Raw genomic sequence first — 21,497 nt, forward strand, 5'->3', positions numbered from 1 at the left:
ATGGTATTTTAGGTAGTAAAAATTAGTAAGTTATTAATAATAAATTATAATATTATTTTATTATTTTTTTATATCAATAGTATTGTTGGTAGGATTATATCTCATGCAATATGATATCAATTTATAGATAACAAAATATTATATAATACAAATAAATATATAAAATATCGTTATTTTATTTATAATTAACTTAAAACTAATTTTAAAAAAATGAGATGTTTTAAATATAGATAAAAATATTTGTTTATTGAGGAGGTATATATAAATAAATAGATTTTGAACGGATCTTACGTGTAAGAAATTAAAAATTTTAATCAAATTGATTTATATTTATTAAATATATTTAAAATGAATAAATTTACTACACATAGACAAATGGTCATCTTTGATGAACGAACGACAAAAGAGAAGATCATTTGTGACGTACCGAGGGGTATTTTTCAATTTGGTGAAGTGCATTTTTGTGTCTATTTACGAAGTTTGTGTGTGCACAAGCGTTTTATATATACATATTTATACATTTTAGGTAAAGTGTGTGTTTGTTCAATTATTTTTGTGTGTACTATTTTAAAAAATAATAATAATTTAACACAATCATGTTAGTTGTTTCCAATCCTTTGATCGACACAACACGTCAGTCAACATACACGAGTACGTGATCAACATAATTGAATTTATTTTAAGCAAACCATATATACGAAGAAAATATATATATACATATACACATATATACACATATAGAAAACTTTTGTGTTTAGAAAATTTAGAAATAAATATAATAAATAAAATTTTTAAAATTATTTTATAAACGATATAGTATATTTTTATTAGAATCCACCATCTAAAGCAATGATGATTAGTATCTGTAATGGAAATGGAAGCAACGTGAATCTTGCCCATATTCTAACATCTAGAATTTTGGTTGAGCAGTAGAGCGGTTTCAATTAGCCTAATTGGCGAAGCAATAATAGTTTTGGATATCACAAAATACCAATTAGGGACAGACGACAGTTTAAGCATACGAGACAGAGAGTGATTATTAGTCACCTAAAAGTTTAGTTTAGTTTAGGTGACGAAGAGGAATCTCATATCAGCTTCTGTAAGCTTCGAGATTGCCTCAGAAGATCCCCCAACAGTCCTGCAAACATAACCATGTCCAAAAACTTAGTGTTAATAATTTTGCAAAATTTTGGGAATAGATGCAATGCATACATACCCTTCAAACACCAGTTCTTTCTTTTCCTGCAGCTTCAGTATCCTCTCCTCAATCGTGTCTTCAATGATGAATCGAACAACCCTACGCAGGCACAATATTTTGAAAAGAAAGAGAGAGGGGACAAATTCAGTAAGAATATATGTATATGCATCACCTAGTTACGTCCAACTGGAAAGTGATTCATACCTGATCGGCTTATATTGCCCTATTCGATGAATTCGATCCTGAGCCTGTCGCTCCACAGCAGGGTTCCACCATGGATCCATTAAGAAAACCTGCAAAATCATATCCCTTCAGATATCAGTTCAATCTAGTTAATTGATAGTCAATCAAACAAGAACTTCTCTGACAAAACTAAGGCAAGAAACGAGCTGCAGATGGTCAATCATCTTTCAATAATATACATCCACCATACTTGATTTATGATTAACAATGGGATAGTGTAAAACACAATTCTTACATTGGAGGCAACAGTGAGATTCAGGGCAACGCCACCGGCTTTCAAGCTCATAAGGAAGATTCTGCAATTAGGATCCTCAGTAAATTTTTTAATAGCAGCATCTCTTGCAGCCATTGTCATGGATCCATCCAATTGCACGCAGTTCACTTCAGACTGAAGAGACAAACATCACTATACAGTTCTTATTTGTCACAATACAAAAGTAAAACACAGATTCTCGAATCAGATGTTGTACCTTGATAAGGGAAAAATGTATGAGATCCAGAAAAGATGAGAATTGGCTGAAGACAATCCCCTTTGCAGAACCATCCCTTTCGACCATAAACCTAATTTCCTCCCTCTGTTACTCAGAAAAACTCAAACATGAACATAGGCAAAAATATCATCAAAGATGGATAACCAAATGGCATTATGCATGTTGGACCTCCTTATGGTCAAGTTTGGAGAGGGTATTTTATATTGAGCATACCAAAGCATCAATTTTTGTACTTGTCTGAAAGTTATCCAGATGAATCCTGTTCAAAATGCTTGAAGGTCTGAATCCTTTAATAGCAGATTTTGAGCTTGGCTCTTTCCCATCTTTGGAGGTGAAATCAACAGTAAGCGGCTTTGAACACGACGGGCAGGAATTTTGTCCCATGGCGGTAGTAATATCAATCAAACAACTTTTGCAGAAGACATGCCCACATGCAGTCACCTAAAGTGGCCACCAAAAGGATAATCAAAAGCCAATGTCTAAACAAGAATAAGGTGTAAGTTACTAATAATCAATAAAGCTACTGTTCATATTGATCTCAGAAACACTCGGTACCACATGGTGGCAGATACAAAATGCCAAAGATTGGAGTATAGGCCATCAAACAAGTGTATGTGAAACATTAATAAATCATAAATAAACTCAATGGCAATCAAGTGCATAGATATAAATGCAAAGTAGCATACCAAAAGTCAAGGAAAAAGATTCTCCCGAGAGAAACCAACAGACTAACAGAGCAAGCGGTATTTGTGCATTTAATTTTTTTGACAGTAGAAAACTGACCACAGTATCCTCCCCAGGGTCCTGGCATAAACTACATATTTGATCGTTGTCGGTCTCAACTGTTTTGCCCTTTCTTTCCATTGCTGAAACCGAATATTCCACCAGGTAAGGATGATCAACTGCCTGTATCATTGAAATTTGAAAGAGATACAAATTAGACATTGACACATCAGGAAACAGACTAATTGAGGCATCAAAACCAAAAATGCTATGAGCTTTAAATTACTACTTCCATTCTTTCTAGATTTTTGAGTAATAGCAACTATATAACAAATCCTAATTCTGCCTAAGTCTTAACAGATATTCATAGTAAACCACACATTAGAAATTAACAGCTTGATCTTATCATGTAGGATGAATACACAACCTGACGAAGGCGTGTCAAAAGGTCAAATATGTGAGCATAGTTATTTGACACTGTTCCAGCTTCAACATATCTGCATGTAGAAGCAACTACTATTATGTTAAAGAAAATCACCATATATATCATGACTCAGATATAATGTCAGTCCACTTTACAACTTCCAGGGAAGAAACAAAACTGCATAACTCGAATTTTTCGTGTAATTGAAATTTTAAGAGAACGGAGAAGTAGATGGCATACGTATTAAACTGTGTCTGACTTTCGTTGTAGAGTGCTGTATAATAGTCTTCTTCAACAACATCCAGAGTATCCCGTCTCAAAGTCACCTGAATTTAGATAAATCAATGTATTTCTTAAATAAAACGCAAACCAAATGTTCGATTAGACTAGCATAATAAAGGCATACAATTCTCGGTGGTAATGCAAGATCAGCAGCCCTTCCCCTTTTGGTACGTCTCAGCACAACACTTTTCAAAAGCTTGTGCTTTAATAAAAGCATAGCTCCTTTACCAAACCCATATGCCCCGTGATCTTGTATTGGCGAGGCAATGTACTGAAAATGGAAATTTAATATTTTCAAGGTTACACCCTATGTTATATACAAATGACTGAAAAGGATAAGTCCAACTAAAGAACTAACTACTGGTTGTCACTTACTTTATTCCACCAACAAAAGTGTCGAACACTTTTATGGACACAACCTGGACAGTCTCCTGAGGGACTGCATTTTAGATAAGATTCAGTAATTTGGGCAGTTGCACTCGATAGAAGACACAGGGAGCAGAGAATGAGAGCTAAGAGGAAGGGGCTGGACAGCTACCAATAATAAAGAATGCAGACAGATGAATACTAATTAAAAACTCTGAAATAATACAGGAAGACTTTAAGAACTGGATGACATAAATAAGGAATTAGTTGGTCAGAAGAGGGAAGCAGATGGTACATAGTAAGCAGATATTTCAAAACATTCACCAGGAGAGTCTGCAAACAGACCTCAATGTAAAATTTACCAAAGAAGGAAAATACTACAAATAAAGATTGAGCTATGATTTCACAAATACTAAAATTTTAAGAAATAATGATGAAAACCCTAGCTGTGCAAGTGTTGAATCCACCTAAATTCAAGATATATATCTATATATTTTTTCATAGCATCATAATGGCAGGTCTTACTGGTATGAAACACAACTTGAAAACCACAATCAGAAAGCTTTAATTAAACCTATAATCAAGTTGGCGGCAATCACAATCCTTGCAAAAATAATACGAGTATGGAACCATCTGCAGAAAGCGGATCTGCACAAACCACAATTATCTTATTAGGAACAACAAAATAACAGGCAAGATAACCGCATCAACTATAACTCACGAGTGAATAGAGCTCTCCAACACGATTCTGAATGGGAGTGCCGCTTAAAGCCCATTTATATGAAGATTGTAAAGCAAGAACAGCTTTAGCAGTGTTGCTACGCCTTTCCTTTATATAATGAGCCTGAATAAGAAAATACTGAGTCCACACGGAAGCAGTAGCTTACATGACAGAAAATAAAAAAATAAGAAAATTAAATGAGATTGGAATGTCAAAAATAAAAACTGCACTAAAATCCAGATATCAGGGTGTGTTTGTTTGTAGGTTTGGATTTTTGAATAGTAAAAAGTTGAATTTGAATAGTTGTAATGTGATATAAATAGGAATTGACATGATGTTTTGAATGTAAAATAAATTTGTAGTATAATATAAAAAGAAATAAATAATTGTTTGACTTGATAATTTTTTAAGAAAAAAAAAAGAATTTGCATTGTAAAAATTTGTGGTAAACCCCACAAAAGAACACAACCATGCATGAGATTTGAGGGAACTTTCCATTTCACCAGAGAAGGCATTCAAAAAGAGGAAAGATATACAATTAACACATGCAGGGCTACTGAGAGAAGAACAGAAACAAGCACACAGAGACTTTGAAAGAGGTGCCTCACCATGTTTCCCATGTCTCTGCTATAACAAAATTGACAAATAGCTTTAAATCGACTTTTGCTGAGGCCAAAATCCCACCTCATTTGGAAGGTGTTGAGAGTCCAAAAATCACACATCTTATGTAAAGGAAGAAAGGTGGGGGAAGAAAGGTGGTGTTGAGAGTCCAAAAATCACACATCTCATGTAAGGGAAGAAAGGTGGAAATGTTCGAGATTAATGACAGGTAGATTTCAAAAAATATTAGATATTTATATTATGCATTATGGTTCAATAGTTTATGGTAGGGATAAAATTACTCAGTCCCACTGACTTATTTAAGTAAATACTTTTAGTCCTACTTTAAATTTTCTCTCATAACCGGTACCCCATGCAATACAACTGTGCTTGACATAAATACAGCTTATAAAACTGGCGATAGTATGCATTACAGTTCAATAGTTTATAGTAGGGATAAAATTACTCAGCCCCACTTACTTATTTAAGTAATACTTTTAGTCCTACTTTAATTTTTCTCATAACAGGTACCCCAGGTAACAAAATTGTGCTAGACATAAATACAGCTTATAAAACAGGCATGTTTGGGTACCACTCATCCTTGATCCTTATTTGCTTCAGAATTTGCTAGATGGAAACTTTCCAAAGGGGATGTGATAGAGAACAAACTTGCTAGATGGGCAAGGGCTGCAAGAAGACAACGAGGTGTGTTTGCAAGGAGGAGAACCCCGTCGTTTGCTGGTGTACCGCCGACGCCAATGAACTTAATTTAGGAGTTGAATAATCATGAAACCTTAATTGCTCTATTTATTACCCTTAGAGAGATTTAGGGGCTTAAATAAGTCTAAGGAATCAATAAGCATTGATGAGGAGATAATTACGGAAGTAGATTATGAATACTGTTGATGAAGGAGGATTGGGAAGGGAAGATATGATATTAATATATATGTATTAAGATAGAGGAGAAAGGGAAGATTGAGATAAGATTTAAGCCATAGGCTGGAATAAAGTAGTAATATTCAGATTCCTTCAAAAATTAATTTAGCAATTTGGTCCGACTTGCCGGATTCTATACTGCGGTCGCCATCACCATGACCCGATCCACCATCGATCAACGAATGGAGAAATTAGAGCTTGATCAGGCTGATCTAAGAGGGGAAAATTGGCGCAGTCAGTGTTAGCGGCTTATCCACCACCATCGAAATCGCCAGAGAAGACCATGGAAGAAGGGGAAAATTCGAATAGACCTCTTGTGGTGGATCAACCAGATCACCATCAAGTTACGCCGACCCTAGCATTGCCAGCTTTTGAAGGGACTGATCCGATAGGTTGGTTAGCCCGAGCCAACCAACAGTTTGTAATTCATCAAACCCGACCTGACTTGAAGGTGCCGTCGGCTTTGGTGACTATAGAGGGCGCTGCCTTGTATTGGTTCTCTTGGATTCGTTCTCAAAAGACTAGAATTACATGGGAGGAACTGTCATAAGCTCTTACGGCTCGCTTTGACACGAGGTTTAAAGGGAGTCCTTATGTCACGGATCGCCTGGTTGTTCCTCAAACACCGTCTGTGCGGCCTAGCAACTTCCGGACACTTAGAGATTGCTAGTACAACCTTTCCTCGAACACCTTCAAGAATACTCAAGAACACGATTAATAGCACTCGAGAATCGTAGAGAGAGGAAGTAGTGAGGGAAGGTATATGTTATTGTTCTCAACTTGATGATTTACAAATGAGCACTACCACCTATTTATACAAGTTCATAATCTCCCAACTATCATCTACCAACCCCCACCAACCATCTCCCACCAACTATCCACCAACCCCCACCAACTATCTACCAACCTCACCTACCAACCCCCAACTACTCCATACAAGTTCTAGTTTTATTTACAAAGTCTCGGACTAGCCTCCGAGTTTTGGCTTCTTCTCTCGGTCATCCTCGGTCACGTATTTCGGTCCGTGACATTCTCCCCCACTTGATGAAGGCATTGTCCTCGATGCCTCGAATTCATGTACCAAGTCTTTGAATTGCCAACGTTTCTCATCCGGCTTCCAACTCGTCTCAGTCTCGGGCAAGCCTCGCCATCGAAGACGGATGTTTCTTGTGGCACCTTAGTCAATCCATCAATATTTCCTCGGCTATTTTGTCATACGTTGCCTGCATCCCGGGTGGTGCTCTTGTCGATATATTCCGATCTGAGTCCCGATCTTTCGTATAGTCAGGCTCGAGAATACCAGCATAGAATACCGGGTGGAGTTGGGACAAGCCCTCGGGTAGCTCCACCTTGTATTTCACCTTGCCTTCTTTCTTCATGATCGGGAACGGGCCTTCATATCGTCTCGTTGACCCCTTGTGCACTTCTAGTATACGCCCCTATTGGTATAATTGTACCAACGGTAAGTCTCTCTTTTTAGATTTTTGAAACCCACGCTTTCAATCCCCCCTTTTGTATCTTTGGGATTTCTCTGAATATAGCCGTGCCACCTTCGCCCGACCCAAGCAAAGTGGAACACCCGCGGACTCGGTCCTTTGTACGTCCTCACCAAGTCTCTCGAAGTCATTGGTTGGAAACCGGGCATAATCTTGAATGGGCTCTTCTCGGTACTCTCGTCTTTCTCCATAGTTGACTTGGGCGTCTCCCATTCTATGATCGTCTTGACCTCCTCTGACTCCATTTGAATTCTTCCATCGGCCACGATGTATCCTGAGATTCCGACCTCGTCTATCTCAAACTCTCTTCGGACATAGAGTTGATTTTCTTGTATAACTCGCAACACATTCCGCAAGTGTCTAACATGGTCTACCACACTCCAACTCGTAGTGATTGCCGTCTTTAATTCATCGCCTTCTCGAATTGTCAACTTGTTCTGCACCCCGAGGTTATTACACTTGAGGGGACTCTCATCTTTCTCCCATTGAAAGAACACCGGTGTACCTAAAAAGCTCTTTGACGGGACAACGAACTTTGTTTCCAAAGGTTTCCCAATTTGTTTCTCCAACTCGATTGTTTCGTCAAGCAACACCCGATGTGGCAGTCAAGACACTGGTTTTGCACTTTCCACTAAGTCGATGGCGGGGTCAACCGCTTGTCGAGGTGGTAATCCCTTCGTTAACACATTTGCCGTCACATCTTTGAATTCCTTCGGTGGGGTAATAGCCTCCTCGACCTCGTCACCAAGGAGGTCCTCGTTGCTAAAAATTGCCGCAAACGTTGGATCTTCTTTCCTCAATCCTCTTTCGAGTTGCTTTGGCGTCAACTCCTTCTCCCGGTATACAGTGATATCGCACGGCATGCTTCCATCCATAATAGTGTATGTCCTTGTGCGGTATCATTGCTAACTTGGTTTGCTCGACAAATCTCATGCCAAAGAACACCAAATAATCATCAATAGGGGCAACATTGAAATTAACCATACCTTTCCAATCTCTGACTTGAATCGGTACGTCCTTTGCCACTCCCGTCAAAGGTGTCCATGCACTATTTACTCACTTGAATCGACCCTCCGTTGACACCCATTGCAACCCCAACTCATGAGCTATTTCTTTGCTCATGTAATTCGCATTTGTCCCCGGGTCGTGTAAACACAAGTACGAGCACCCATTGATGTCGACATTCATGTACATCCGTCCTTGATGTTTTTCACCATCACCTTCTGCTTTCATGCACGCCACTCGTTCTTCCATCGGATTAGTGTCCTCGGTCACCGCGGCAATGTTTGATCGGCTCGGACAATCCCTTGCAAAATGTTCTTTTGATTGACAAACAAAGCAACCCTCATACCTCAATCCCGGTTTGGAGAAATCTCTCATTGCAGCCCTAGGTGCTTGACGTTCTCTTTCGGGTCGTGGGGCGAATCTTGGCGCATCTCCCCCACTTTTGTCCGGCCGTGGGGCGAATCTCGACGTATCTTTCCCACTTTTGTCCGATGTCGTTCTCCACCCGTCATCTCTCCTATGTGGTTCCCTCCGTTGAAATTCAATCAATCGTGAAGCATATTTCATTGCTTCATTCACAGTTTCCGGGCACTTATCCACAACCCGCTGCTTGGCCCACGGCCTCAATCCTTCGGTAAACCCGAATAATGCTTCTTCTAGCGTCATCGATTGAATTTCGAGTAGTAAGTTGGCATATTCATCAATATACTCTCTCAAATGTCCTTCACGGTGTGTCAACCAACAGATCTTGGCCCTCGCCTCGATCTCAGCCCTCATTGGTTCGAATTCCGCCTTGAGTTTGGACTTAAACGTTGCTCATGTCGTGATCGCCTCACCATTTTGGGCTAGTTCGCTCATACGCCTCCACCAAATTAGTGCCGAGTTCTTCAAGAAACACGACCCTGTGTACACCTTGGCTGCATCTCCCACGACCCCTACAGCATTAAAGTAACGTTCCATGTCGAAAATAAACATATCAATTACCCGACCTCTCCGAACTCCTGAGTAGTACTCCGAACGTGGCACCTCCACTCTAGGTGCGGCCGCTACTCTTCCGGTTGGGCCACGAGCTTGCAATTCCGCAATTGCCGCTCTTAGTGTTGCAAGCTCCTATTGCATCACGGCCGGCTCCACCATAGCCGCCTTTTCTCGTCGAGCCAACTCGAGGCGATACGCTGCCACCTCCTCCTTGAGTTTGGCCATCTCGACACCAAGTGACCTCGTCACTTCCTCCGCCCCATCGCGACACTGTTCCAGTCCCTCCGCGAGAGACTTCTTCAAATCCTCACGCATCTCCTTCTCAAACATTTGTCACGAACAACGTCAAATCCACTTGTTAAGTGGTATCAGAGCTTTATTCGTCAAATCCTCACGCATCTTCCACATCCATAGAGGGACAACATTTGCACTTTCGGTGGTGCTTCCCTTCATTGACACCATCGTTGTTACCCTTGTTCATATTCGTCAAGTTGGACCCTTCACTAGCCATCCCTCACTAACTTATACTCGAACAAAGCTCTGATACCACTTGTCACGGACCGCCTGGTTGTTCCTCAAACACCGTCCGTGAGGCCTAGCAACTTCCGGGCACTTAGAGGTTACTACTACAGCCTTTCTTTGAACACCTTCAAGAATACTCAAGAACACGATCAAGAACACTCGAGAATAGTAAAAGAGGAAGTAGTGAGGGAAGGTATATGTTATTGCTTTCAACTTGATGATTTACAAATGAGCACTATCACCTATTTATACAAGTTCATAATCTCCCAACTACCATCTACCAACCCCACCTACCGTCTCCCACCAACTATCCACCAACCCCCACCAACTATCTACCAACCTCACCTACCATATTTTACCAACTATCTACTAACCCCCAATTACTTCATACAAGTTCTAGTTTTATTTACAAAGTTTTGGACTAGCCTCCAGGTTTTGGCTTCTTCCCTGGTTATCCTCGGTCACGGATTTCGGTCCGTAACACTTACGAACGGCTAGCCGACATAAAACAAACAGGGAGTATCGAAGAGTATGTCACGCTCTTTGTCCAACTAGCGAGTCCTGGCTCAGCGATGCCCATCACTCGGGCTATTTCATAAAAGGATTGCGATACACCATTCGTAGTTCCCTACGACCTATCGATTTTGAGACTGCCATGGAACTAGCACAGTATATCGAAGACAATTTAATTGTGCAAGCCGGAGGGCGAGTTGAACGTGGCGGAAATAACATATTGGGCTGCCCCAACACCTACAACAGGCTAGGTGGGACTGCAGGAGTTTATGTGCAAGGAGTTACTAGAAATCAGAGTTCTGTAAGAAGCAGTGCTCATGCTCGACCATTTGATCGTTCAGGAGCGCCTCGATCTACGGGAACAGGACAATCCGCAAATTAAGCTCGATTTGCTCTCCTTTCTCTACAAGAAGAATTTTCTAATTTCCGAGCTAAAGGTTTATGCTTTCATTGCAGAAAACCGTATACGCCGGGCCATGATTGTCCACTCAAACAACTGCGAGTGATGATAATAGAAGAGGACGAAGTGTTCGGTGTCAATTTATTGGAATCCACAGCCCCGCCCGAGGATGCACAACAACAGGAAGAACAAAGTGAGGAAGTAACCTTGCCAGTTTATTCCATGGCAAGATTCTTGAGTCCGCGCACTATGCGGCTTCAAGGAACTACTATAGGTTATACCGTAACAATGCCAATCGATAGTGGGGCAAGCCACAACTTTATTTCAGCAGCCTTGATGTCAACCCTCGGCTTAATTCCGGAAGCAACATGCAGGTTTAGGGTTCAATTGGGTGATGGAAGGTGTCAAGAATCAAAGGGATTGTGCAGAGGACTATTAATTTTGTTGGAGTCATGCGAGGTAAAAATTGACTTTTATGTCTTTCCCTTGGGTGGTGTCGACATCATTTTAGGTGTAGCATGGCTAGCCACATTAGGCGAGGTTCGAACGAAATGGGAGGCCATGACTATGTCGTTCAAGTGGAAAGATAATCAGGTGATCCTGCAGGAAGACCCGGCATTGAGTAGGTCGCCGGTTGGCCTACGTACATTATGTCGCATCCGGGATGGAGATTTTTGGGCAGTGATGTTGGAGGAGGAATGCCCCCGGCTACACAGATCAGTGGATGGGGGAGCCCAGCAGGTGCTATGACAATTCGATGGGCTATTTGGAGAGCCTGAGGGCCTACCCCCTCGGCGCCATACAGACTATCGCATCAAATTGACATCTGGAACAAGCCCTGTCTCGGTCTGCCCTTGCTGGTACGGTCATGCGCAGAAGGATGAAATCCAATGACTAGAGGCAGATACGCTACTAGCTGGAATTATTCGGCCAAGTTCAAGCTCATTCTCTAGCCCTGTGCTGCTAGTGAAAAAGAAAGATCAGAGTTGGCGATTTTGCGTGGATTATAGAGAATTGAATAAGGAGACAATTCAAGATAGATATCCGATTCCAATCATTCAAGAGATGCTCGATGAACTTGCGGGGCTGAAATTTTCTCAAAATTGATTTGCGAACTGGTTATCATCAAATCCGGTTAGTGGAGAAGATGTAGCCAAGACAGCCTTCCGAACCCAACCCATAGTGGTCCTTACGAGTTCTCAGTCATGCCCTTCGGGCTTACAAACGCCCCGGAAACTTTTCAATCTACTATGAATGACTTATTTCGGCCTTTCCTATGCAGGTTTGTTCTTGTGTTCTTTGATGATATCTTAATCTATAGCCGAAACATAACAGAACATCAGGGCCATCGGGAACAAGTCCTAAGGGTACTAATTGTTCCTTTGGCTGCCTTGAGGTCGAATATCTGGGTCACGTCATATCAGCAGCAGGCGTGAAGATGGATCTAGCAAAAGTTAATGCACTGGTGGAGTGGCCTCGGCCATGGTCTGTGCGGAAGGTGCGCGGGTTTTTGGGCTTGACAGGCTATTACCGGCGATTCATCAAGAATTACGGTATAATTGCAAAATCACTCACCAATTTGCTGAAGAAGGAAGCAGCCACGGTATTTGAATGGACGAACGAGGCGGAGGCTGCCTGTTCCTCCCTCAAGAGGGTGTTCACAAAAGCGCCGGTACTTGGCATGCCAAATTGGCGGAGCCACTTTGTTATTGAATGTGATGCATCGGGCACCAGAGTGGGTGCAGTTTTAATGCAAGAAGATTGTCCTATTGCTTATTACAGTAAATCCTTCGCTGACCGAACCCTTACCAAGTCTGCTTACGAGCGTGAATTGATGGGATTGGTTCTTGCAGTATACAACATTGGAGAGCTTATCTGATGGGCCGTCGCTTTACAGTTCGCACCGATCACAACAGCCTCAAATTTCTTCTGTTGCAGAAGATTGTAGCGCCTTCTTAGCAGATTTGGGTAGCAAAGTTGATGGGGTATGACTTCACAATTGAATATAAGCCTGGACGCACCAATTCGGCTGCCGATGCTTTATCGAGACGTTGGAGCAATGGTATGTTGGTGGCTATTAGCAGACCAGTGTGGGCTAAAATACATGATGTTTGGGAAGAGCAGCGCGGCGATGAATACATTCAAAACATTGTGAAAGAGTTACAGGAGGACACAAACAGCTGCAAGGGATTTGAACTACAGGAAGGACGGCTATTTTTTAAAGGCAGGTTAGTATTGGCATCTATTTCAGAGTGGATTACAAAGCTACTGCATGAGTTTCACCGCCCACCAGAAGGCGGCCACTCAGGAGCCCTTCGAACATATCGCCGTCTAGCCCACAATGTGTATTTGAAAGGGATGTTCCGATGAGTGTGAGAATATGTGGCTAAATGCTTATTCTGCCAAAAATCGAAATATGAAGCTATGTCACCTGCAGGGCTGTTGCAGCCCCTACCCACTCCCAGCCTAGCATGGGAAGACGTTGCGATGGATTTTATTAGTTGCTTGCCCAAGTCGTGAGGATATACATGTATCTTGGTGGTGGTAGATAGGTTATCAAAATATGGGCATTTTTTGAGGCGCTGAAACCACCGATTACTGCACGCGCAGTGGCTGAAGCATTTGCTTGCGAAATTGTCCGACGTCATGCTATCCCGAGGTCCATCATTAGTGATTGGGATCCAATATTTGTTAGTTCCTTTTGGAGAGAATTGTTCAAGTTGTCCGGCACTCACCTAAAATATAGCTCCACTTATCATCCTGAAACTAATGGGCAAACGGAGGTGCTGAACATGGTGTTAGAGACATACCTGCGTTGTTTTACCTGCGAGCAACCAAAAAAGTGGCTGCATGGGTTGCCTTGAGCAGAGTACTGGTATAACACTTCTTATCAGACAACGGCTAGAATGTCACCTTTTAAGGTAGTGTATGGACGCCCTTCACCTTTCATACAACGAACATTACCAGGGGAGTGCCAGGTGGCAGCAATGTCAGAAACTTTGCAAAAGTCGCGATGAATTATTATGCCGGTTGAAGGGGAATATGAATGAGACGCAAGCACAAATGATAAAATATGCTAATCGTTCTCGACGCGATGTGAGTTTTGAGATAGGGGATCGGGTGTTCCTAGTGCGCCCATATAAGCAGACTTCCTTGGCAAAGCAATCTCATTAAAAACTCTCCGCGAAATTCTACAGCCCCTTTGTAATAGAAGCGCGTGTCGGACCAACTGCATATCGGCTTGCTCTACCAAATTCGAGCCGCATACATCCTGTCTTTCTTGTATCGCAGCTTAAGAAGGTTGTGGGAGATCACCTTGTTGAAACAGAGCTTCCTAAAAGTTTGGAGATAACACTTACCCCAGCATTTGAACCGGAAGCAGTACTGGCGTAGCGTAACGTGTTACTCAGCCAGGAGGATGTCGAGCAGATTCTAGTGCAATAGGTTGGACAGCCAGAGGATAAAGCTACATGGATCAACGTGCAGTAATTTAAACAACAATTTCCTCACTTCAACCTTGCAGACAAGATTGTTTCGCAGGGGGAGTGAATCGATAGAGAACAAGAAGTAAATGGGCAAGGCCTGCAAGAAGACAACGAGTTGGGTCTGCAAGAAAGAGAACCCCGTCTTTTGCTGGTGTACCGCCGACGCCAACAAACTTAATTTAGGAGTTGAATAATCATAAAACCTTAATTGCTCTCTTTATTACTCATAGAGAGATTTAAGGGCTTAAATAAGTCTAAGGAATCAATAAGCATTGATGAGGAGATAATTAAGGGAGTAGATTATGAATAACATTGATGAAGGAGGATTTGGGAAGGGAAGATATATTAATATATATGTATTAAGATAGATGAGAAAGGGAGGATTGAGATAAGATTTGAGCCATAGGCTGGAGTAAAACAGTAATTTTCAAATTCCTTAAAAAATTAATCTACCATGATGCAAATATTGGAATAAAATTTTAATACGGCAAATTCTGAAGATGATTTGTGGTGCCAAACCACACATGTTGGCCTAATTCCAAGCTATGTTTATATTCACACAGGCTTGGTCCTTTGCAAAATGCCCTTGATGCAGCCTAAGCACACCAAGTCAGTTTACATATATAATCCCACGTTAGGTCATTAACGGCCACAGTAGCAGTGTCTGTTAAGAATTTGACGGAATGCTAATAGTGAGTTTATATTTTAATAAGACCAATAACGAAACTAAGTTAAAATGAATCAAAAGAGAGAGTAATGATGACTTTGTCCTTCTGTTGATCGATTTTATAGTTGTGACATCCCGGCCCGCAAGCTATGCAAAGTCGGGTGTCGGGATTGTAAACTAGCCTCACACGTAACACAAGTCCTTTCAACGCATGCACACTCTGGGAGTTATTTCAGTAGGACTTTCGAAAAAGAATGTGTACATTGTTAACATAAGTAGTTTATTCAATCCGTACACGACGCAGAAAAGGAAGAGTGAGGATTACTCTAATAGACAGACTGCAGAACAGAAAGCGCTACATCTTTAAGCAGTGCTCTAGCCTTGAGGATCTTCACTACAATAAAAGCTCTTTAAGCCATGGTGAACTCTCTCTTACTATCAGGCTAGCTAAACCCCTCTTTCTCTTCCATGCGCCGGGCCAACCCTCCTGGGCAATCCTCTGTTTTGGCTACCTCTTTTAAGCTAACTCTACTCTATGAGATTTGCATGGAAAAGCCTCTCAAAGGCTAACTCTCTCTTCTTAGCCAGCTTTCTTTTGATTCTTGGCTTCTTCCGCTTATTCATCTTCGCCGTCGGTCAGCTTGCCTCCCTATAGTTGAACGGCCCGCACAACCATAGAGAACGAACAGGAGCACGGGCTAGTCGCCCCTGTTCTAGCAACCACTCGGGGGTGCTGTGCCTTTCCCGCCCGGGTCTATCGCTCTGTTTATTAAATGCCTGCTATTAACCTAGCCCCACCAACTGAAGAAACGAGCCTCCGGGATCTCCTGTAAATCCCCATGATGTAGCAACGAGTCAAGTATATCGAGATGAGAAATCTTTCTTCTTGCGCTTAGGGAAAAGAACTGCAGCATGTCCAAACAACTGGGAAGGGGGGACAGAACCTGGGAAGCAACATCCAACCCACACTTCACTTAGTTACTCTTCTAGTTATTCAATCTCGAATGGCCCGACAGCAGCTCATCCACAAGAGCTGGTCTAGCACCAGCCTAACTCCGGGAGTATTAAGGTAGCACTTTGACTGAACTATGAGAAATTTATCTAGTGCAAAGTAAAAAGTGTATATAAGATTTTAGGATTGAAAATGATACTTTTCATTTTTATTTATTTTTTATTTTTTGGCATTCTGTATGGGTGTGGAGGCTAGCCAAGTCAGAATTTGGTGTGCAGAAATATTTTCACAAATGATTTTCATTCATTACTCTGTAAAGGTCAACCGGGGTATTCCACTAGGCTTTGGGTCCCCAGCACAATGGTTTGTGCGGATGTGGGACTTGTAAAGAGGTATTTGGTGCTAGGTAGATCTGGGTTCCATCAAAACTAGGCAGGACCAAGTATTGTTAAACCAGCAAAGATCACCCCTGCTACCTTGCCTATAACAGAATCTTTATAAAGTTTAAGGATAACCTATTTTTTTAGTCTCATAACTAACCATTTTTATCATTTTAGCACTTTAAGTGGACCATGTTTGAAATTTGTCCGGTAAGTAAAAAATTTTCGCTAAAATGGTCCTCCGGTGTCGGATTTGCCATGTTGGCCAACCATTGCTGACATGGCGCTGACGCGACTGACATGTCATCGCCATGTAGATGTTACGTCGGAGGACCATTTTAGCGAAAAAATTTTATTTAGAGGACTATTTGCAAACAGAGTCCATTTAAATGTCCTAAAAATGATAAAGAATATCATATATAGGACTAAAAAAATAATTTACCAAAGATATTTTATAAAAAAAAAAAAAAAAATTTCACGTGTCGCTGACGTGGCATCTACGTAGCGATGACATGTCAGCCGCGTCAGCAACAACGAGCCAGCGTAGCAAATTTGGCACCGGAGGACCATTTTAGCGAAAAAAATTTACTTACGGGACTATTTTGAGACAGGGTCCGCTTAAAGTTCTAAAATGATAAAGGAAGTCAGATACGGAATTAAGATAATAGTTTACCCTAAAGTTTATAAACAGCAAGTAAGATACTTGTATGTATATGCATCCACATGTAATATTCACATATCATATGGGTGAAGGAAATGGCAAAGGCATGAAAATCTACCAACAATTTGCAACAGGCACATATTGGCAAATCCTTGCTCGTGATGTGCATGACTGTAGATCTTTGAACCAAAAAGAGATGAAAAACAAATAGAACACAGTACTTGTAGAAGAGAAGCAAAATGATAACAAATACCTCATCCAATATGATGCGCTCCCAAGTAACTGAATGCAAAATGGACTTTCCTTCAAATAATTGTTGCCCAGCCATAGCTGAATCTTCACCAGAACGGTCAATTTCTATTTCCTTGTCACCACTATCAGGTTTCTTTCGTTTGCCAGACTCTGTTTTACTTGTACTAATCTTAATGGCAGGCACTTTCTTTGGCATAGGTTCTTTCCTTTGCTGCTTTGATTGTTTAGAAGTCTTAACCGCACCAGGCCCACAGTGATACCTCAAATGGATTTTTAACTTTTTATCATAGAATAATTTTCCACAGTACTGGCATTTTGCTTTAGGGGGCATTACATATTTTCGATATTCAGCCTCGACAATGGAATAAGTTGTTATCACAAAGTCATACTCAGAAAATTGATAATGATTTTTAGAACGGTTGGCCCCATGATAAACAAGCACCTTGGTGCTTCCTTCTGATGTGAACTTTTCAATCTCACTTACCCACTGCATCACAGCCACCAAGGGACAGATAACAAGTGTGCCTTTTATTGGTGGTAAACCTTCAACGACACTGGCAGAAGATCCAGGTCCGTGCCCTTTGACAACACTGGAAGAAGATGATCCATGCCAATGATTTCCTATACTCATACTTCTTTTGAGAAGAACAAGCGATATTGCCTGGAGGGTCTTGCCCATCCCCATCTCATCTGCAAGTATGCCGCCCCTAACAGTAGACGCCTCTTGTTTCAGCGCCCAAGCTAGCCATTCTTTCTGGTATCTCAGCAATGGTATGATCAAATCATCTGAAGGATCAACAGTTTCTGAAGACATTTCGTCCTGTTTTGTTAAGTCTGTATCCAAGTTTAGGTTCTCGGCAATCCATTTATCATCTTCCTGTTCCATTATTTCCCATTGTAACACAGGTTTTATTTTCTTTTTCTTACCCCTCTTTTTTCTCACAGGTTTCTCTGCTGGGACTGCAGGTTCAACCAATCCTGCTAGTCCAGCAGCTATTTCAGCATCCATATCTACATCTTTTTCGTGATCTCCCTCTTCTTGGTCATCCTGCGACTTGCGACCCTGTTTGCTCCTTGACTGGGAATTACCTTTTCTTCTCTTTGGCACATTATCCAGAAGATCATCATCGCTGATTCTAAATGAGTTCTCTAAAGAAGAATTTAGGAACTCCTCTACTGCTGCAATTTTATGTACAAGGCCGTAGTGAGTCTTGGCTCCAAAACAGGAAAGGTGAATTACTAAGTTGCAAAAAGGAAAAATACAAAAACTGTCACTAATCACTACCATTGTTGCAACAGAGAGATTCGAAACTGAAACATAGCAATTGCAGTTGAATTATCTAATAATAAAGGAAAAGAATGATCAACATTCCTAAAAGTCACCAAATACAATATTGTTTTACCAATACATGATTTTAAGATCCATATCAGGCTGGCAATATTAGTCAATCTTCTGGCTTGCAATAATAAATGAAGACTGCTTAAGGATAAAATGTACATTGAATTTTAACACCAAGGTTTCTTTATCATTATGTTCTTACATTTCTACCACAAATTTCAAGACATTAATATAGAAGAGTTGAATTTAGGTAAAATTTCTTTAAGGAGAATGGTAACAAAATTGAATAGAAATTTGTAGAATTTTTCAATTTTTGAAAGAAAGAAAAGGTCAGCATGAAGTAAATCTAAGGGATAATATCACAGCTATAATGATAAAATGCTTCTTCATTTTCCCATTATGGCTCATATAAACATGGAAAAACATTTAAATTAAAAGCCAAAATATGCATGACAATCATGATGGGATCAGATTTGCTCTTTAATTTCAGCCACAGGTCCTTAGGGTAGAGAAATTTTCATAGCGCAGGCTGAATGCTCAAAGAAGAGTTACTTAGAACTCAGTAAATGAAATACATCTTACATCAAGTTAAGAGGATAAGGAAACAAATCAATCCAGCACCTTGAAACCATCAAGGCATATATGTATACATATTATACATACTCACAAAACATCTTACACTCAAGAACATTGTAAGAGATCCACATTAATTGGTACAGAAAACAAATGTTATTTTAGAATAATTAACTAAAATCATCCAAATAAAATAGTTAAATAAAGTTAGTAGTAACATGTTTTTGTTATGGATGTTGAAGACACTAAACAATTAAGAATTGATCTTGAAATTAAAGGGATGAAGTGTATAAGAAATCACCCAAATTACATCCTAAAAATGGCTATGGTTATGGTGCCATCACTACCATCAGAAAACCACACACATATTTCTTAAAACCTACAAATACATTTCAGAAGATCTCAAGATGAGATTAGCAAATATATATATATATATCTATATCTATATATATATTGGCTGGATTGAAAAGCAACCTAAACTTAGGGTGTGTTCTTTTATCCAATTTCTCATTTCAATCTAAAAATATCAAATCAAACGTCTTACTTTTCATTTTCTATATTATACTTAAACATAAATTTTAAGTTCAGAACATCTGACACCTATTTATATTTATTTATATTAGGTACAGCTATTCTAATTCAAAATATGAATAATTTCAACTAAAAATCCAATTCCCAAACAAACACACTATACATAATCATCATAAACTCATTAGCACCTAGCCTAAATCATACCCCAAGGCATACCTGTATCATCCAGCCCATCAGAATCATAATCAGGATCAGAAGAGGTTGGCACCGGACTATCACCGTCAGAACTGTCATCGTACTTAACCTTCTCTTTGCCTGCGTACCCAGATTTCAAAGCACAATCAAATCACAGCCCCAATCTTCGACATAACATCCACGCAACAAAATCGGTACTCGTAGCCCGACCGAACAACCCAAAAACAAACCCAAGAAAAAACCAAGCGAAGAACAGGAAGATTAATATCCCAAAAGCGTAAAGGTATGTACCTTTGGAAGAAGAGGCAGCGCCTAGGGTACGAGAACGGAGTTCCATCGAATAAAGCAGCGATGACGAAGCGAAGAAGTAGAGAAAAACAAAAACTAGGGCTGCAAGCACCACACCAGTTCACCCCTAATTATGGAGAGTGTTGGCATTCGCGATTGATGATGACTGTGAGCAAATGGGTGCACAGAAAAGGATGCGGAGATTCAGAGAATACCGGAAAGGAAAGGAAAGGCGCCGATTCGTAAGGATGGGCAAGTGAGAAATCTCCGCGGCGGGAAAGCCTTCTTTATATCGTGTAGTAGGTGTATATGAATAGACACGGTAAAGCTAAGCAAAGCGTGTACCAGATGCTTCATACTTCTGAAATGACCTTTTCGCCCTCCCATTCGGCTCACGTCAAATCCTCCATCTTTGTTTTGTTTGCCAAACGTGAACATTATTTCTTACCATATTTCTTTAATCAAATTTCTTCGAATTTATTTTCACTCACAAAACATCTAATCAAATATTATTTAATATCAAATCAAAATTAATTTTTTTCAAACTCAATAAAAAAAAAATACACCCTTACATACATGGCATGATATAACATGCAAATTAACTATGTCAGCCTATCGTCTAGCTTTAATTTTCAAGCGCCTTGCAATATCAATCTAATCTTGCTTTATATTCTAAGTTTAACTTTTTAGTTTAATTGAATTCTTCGAGAAATAATATTGTGTGTCATATATAAATGTATAACGGTTTTGAATAGAATGATGTAGCTAGAATATATCCAAAAATATATACTTTCAAGGGCTTCGGATCTCTATCCAAATGATTACTCTGCCCTTCGTGTCTATCCAATCGGAAGGCGATATGCAATCGGAAGGTGACACATAGCCTTCCTAGTTTTCATTTTTATTTATAATTATTTTAATAAAATTTTCAATGTTTCATTAAATTAGATATTTACCTCACAAAATAAGAATTGAAATTTTAAAATTGGCTCGTAATTGTTTCAAATTGATTTGTCACTCAAACGTCTCGTTGCCCTTCGTTGCCTCCAGTCGTCACCTGTAAATTTTCTTAGTCCGTTGTTATTCTCCCGATCACGAAATCTCTTTTGTCTTCCTGTTCTCATCGTTTCTTCTGCACTCTCCGTAGTAAAAAAAAAAAAAAAGGTATTTTGTTGTCCCAAAAGTGATGGTCTGGTGGTGTGAAAGTGGACTCCTAACCGTAAAGTTAATTATGATTTTAATTCTATTTTGAGTCCTAATTTTGTCTACGATTGAA

General features: G+C 40.2%; 1 protein-coding gene across 2 annotated transcripts; it reads right to left on the minus strand.

Moving 5' to 3' along the window:
- Window positions 1-888: 888 nt before the first annotated feature.
- LOC127265840 (DNA repair protein RAD16) lies at window positions 889-20,515 on the minus strand. 2 transcript variants are annotated; one of them, XM_051295852.1, is made up of 16 exons: window positions 20,225-20,515; window positions 19,955-20,053; window positions 17,297-18,471; window positions 4,449-4,571; window positions 4,302-4,375; window positions 3,737-3,800; window positions 3,486-3,632; window positions 3,320-3,405; window positions 3,083-3,152; window positions 2,716-2,838; window positions 2,146-2,373; window positions 1,912-2,016; window positions 1,677-1,829; window positions 1,403-1,491; window positions 1,217-1,297; window positions 889-1,138 (listed from the first exon to the last, which is right to left on the minus strand). In XM_051295852.1, exons 1-16 carry the CDS (start codon window positions 20,268-20,270, stop codon window positions 1,066-1,068), a joined length of 2,736 nt encoding a protein of 911 aa, XP_051151809.1. In that variant the 5' UTR covers window positions 20,271-20,515; the 3' UTR covers window positions 889-1,065. The 2 variants fall into 2 exon arrangements, with proteins under 2 accessions (XP_051151809.1, XP_051151808.1); XM_051295851.1 differs by having other exon boundaries at window positions 17,297-18,474; window positions 20,225-20,514.
- Between the last annotated feature and the right edge of the window lie 982 nt (window positions 20,516-21,497).

This window comes from Andrographis paniculata, unplaced genomic scaffold (genome assembly GCF_009805555.1).
Source record: "Andrographis paniculata isolate CXL003 unplaced genomic scaffold, ASM980555v1 Contig74END, whole genome shotgun sequence".
NCBI lineage: Eukaryota > Viridiplantae > Streptophyta > Magnoliopsida > Lamiales > Acanthaceae > Andrographis > Andrographis paniculata.

What these genes read in the sequence shown, in the direction of transcription:
- LOC127265840 (XM_051295851.1), bottom strand. Translation starts at nt 20,270, where the DNA reads ATGGAACTCCGTTCTCGTACCCTAGGCGCTGCCTCTTCTTCCAAAG. An exon ending in TGCCGCCAACTTGATTATAG is followed by an intron (nt 3,801 to 4,301) that starts GTTTAATTAAAG and finishes TCTAAAATGCAG; the next exon opens with TCCCTCAGGAGACTGTCCAG. An exon ending in GTACAAAAATTGATGCTTTG is followed by an intron (nt 2,017 to 2,145) that starts GTATGCTCAATA and finishes TCTGAGTAACAG; the next exon opens with AGGGAGGAAATTAGGTTTAT.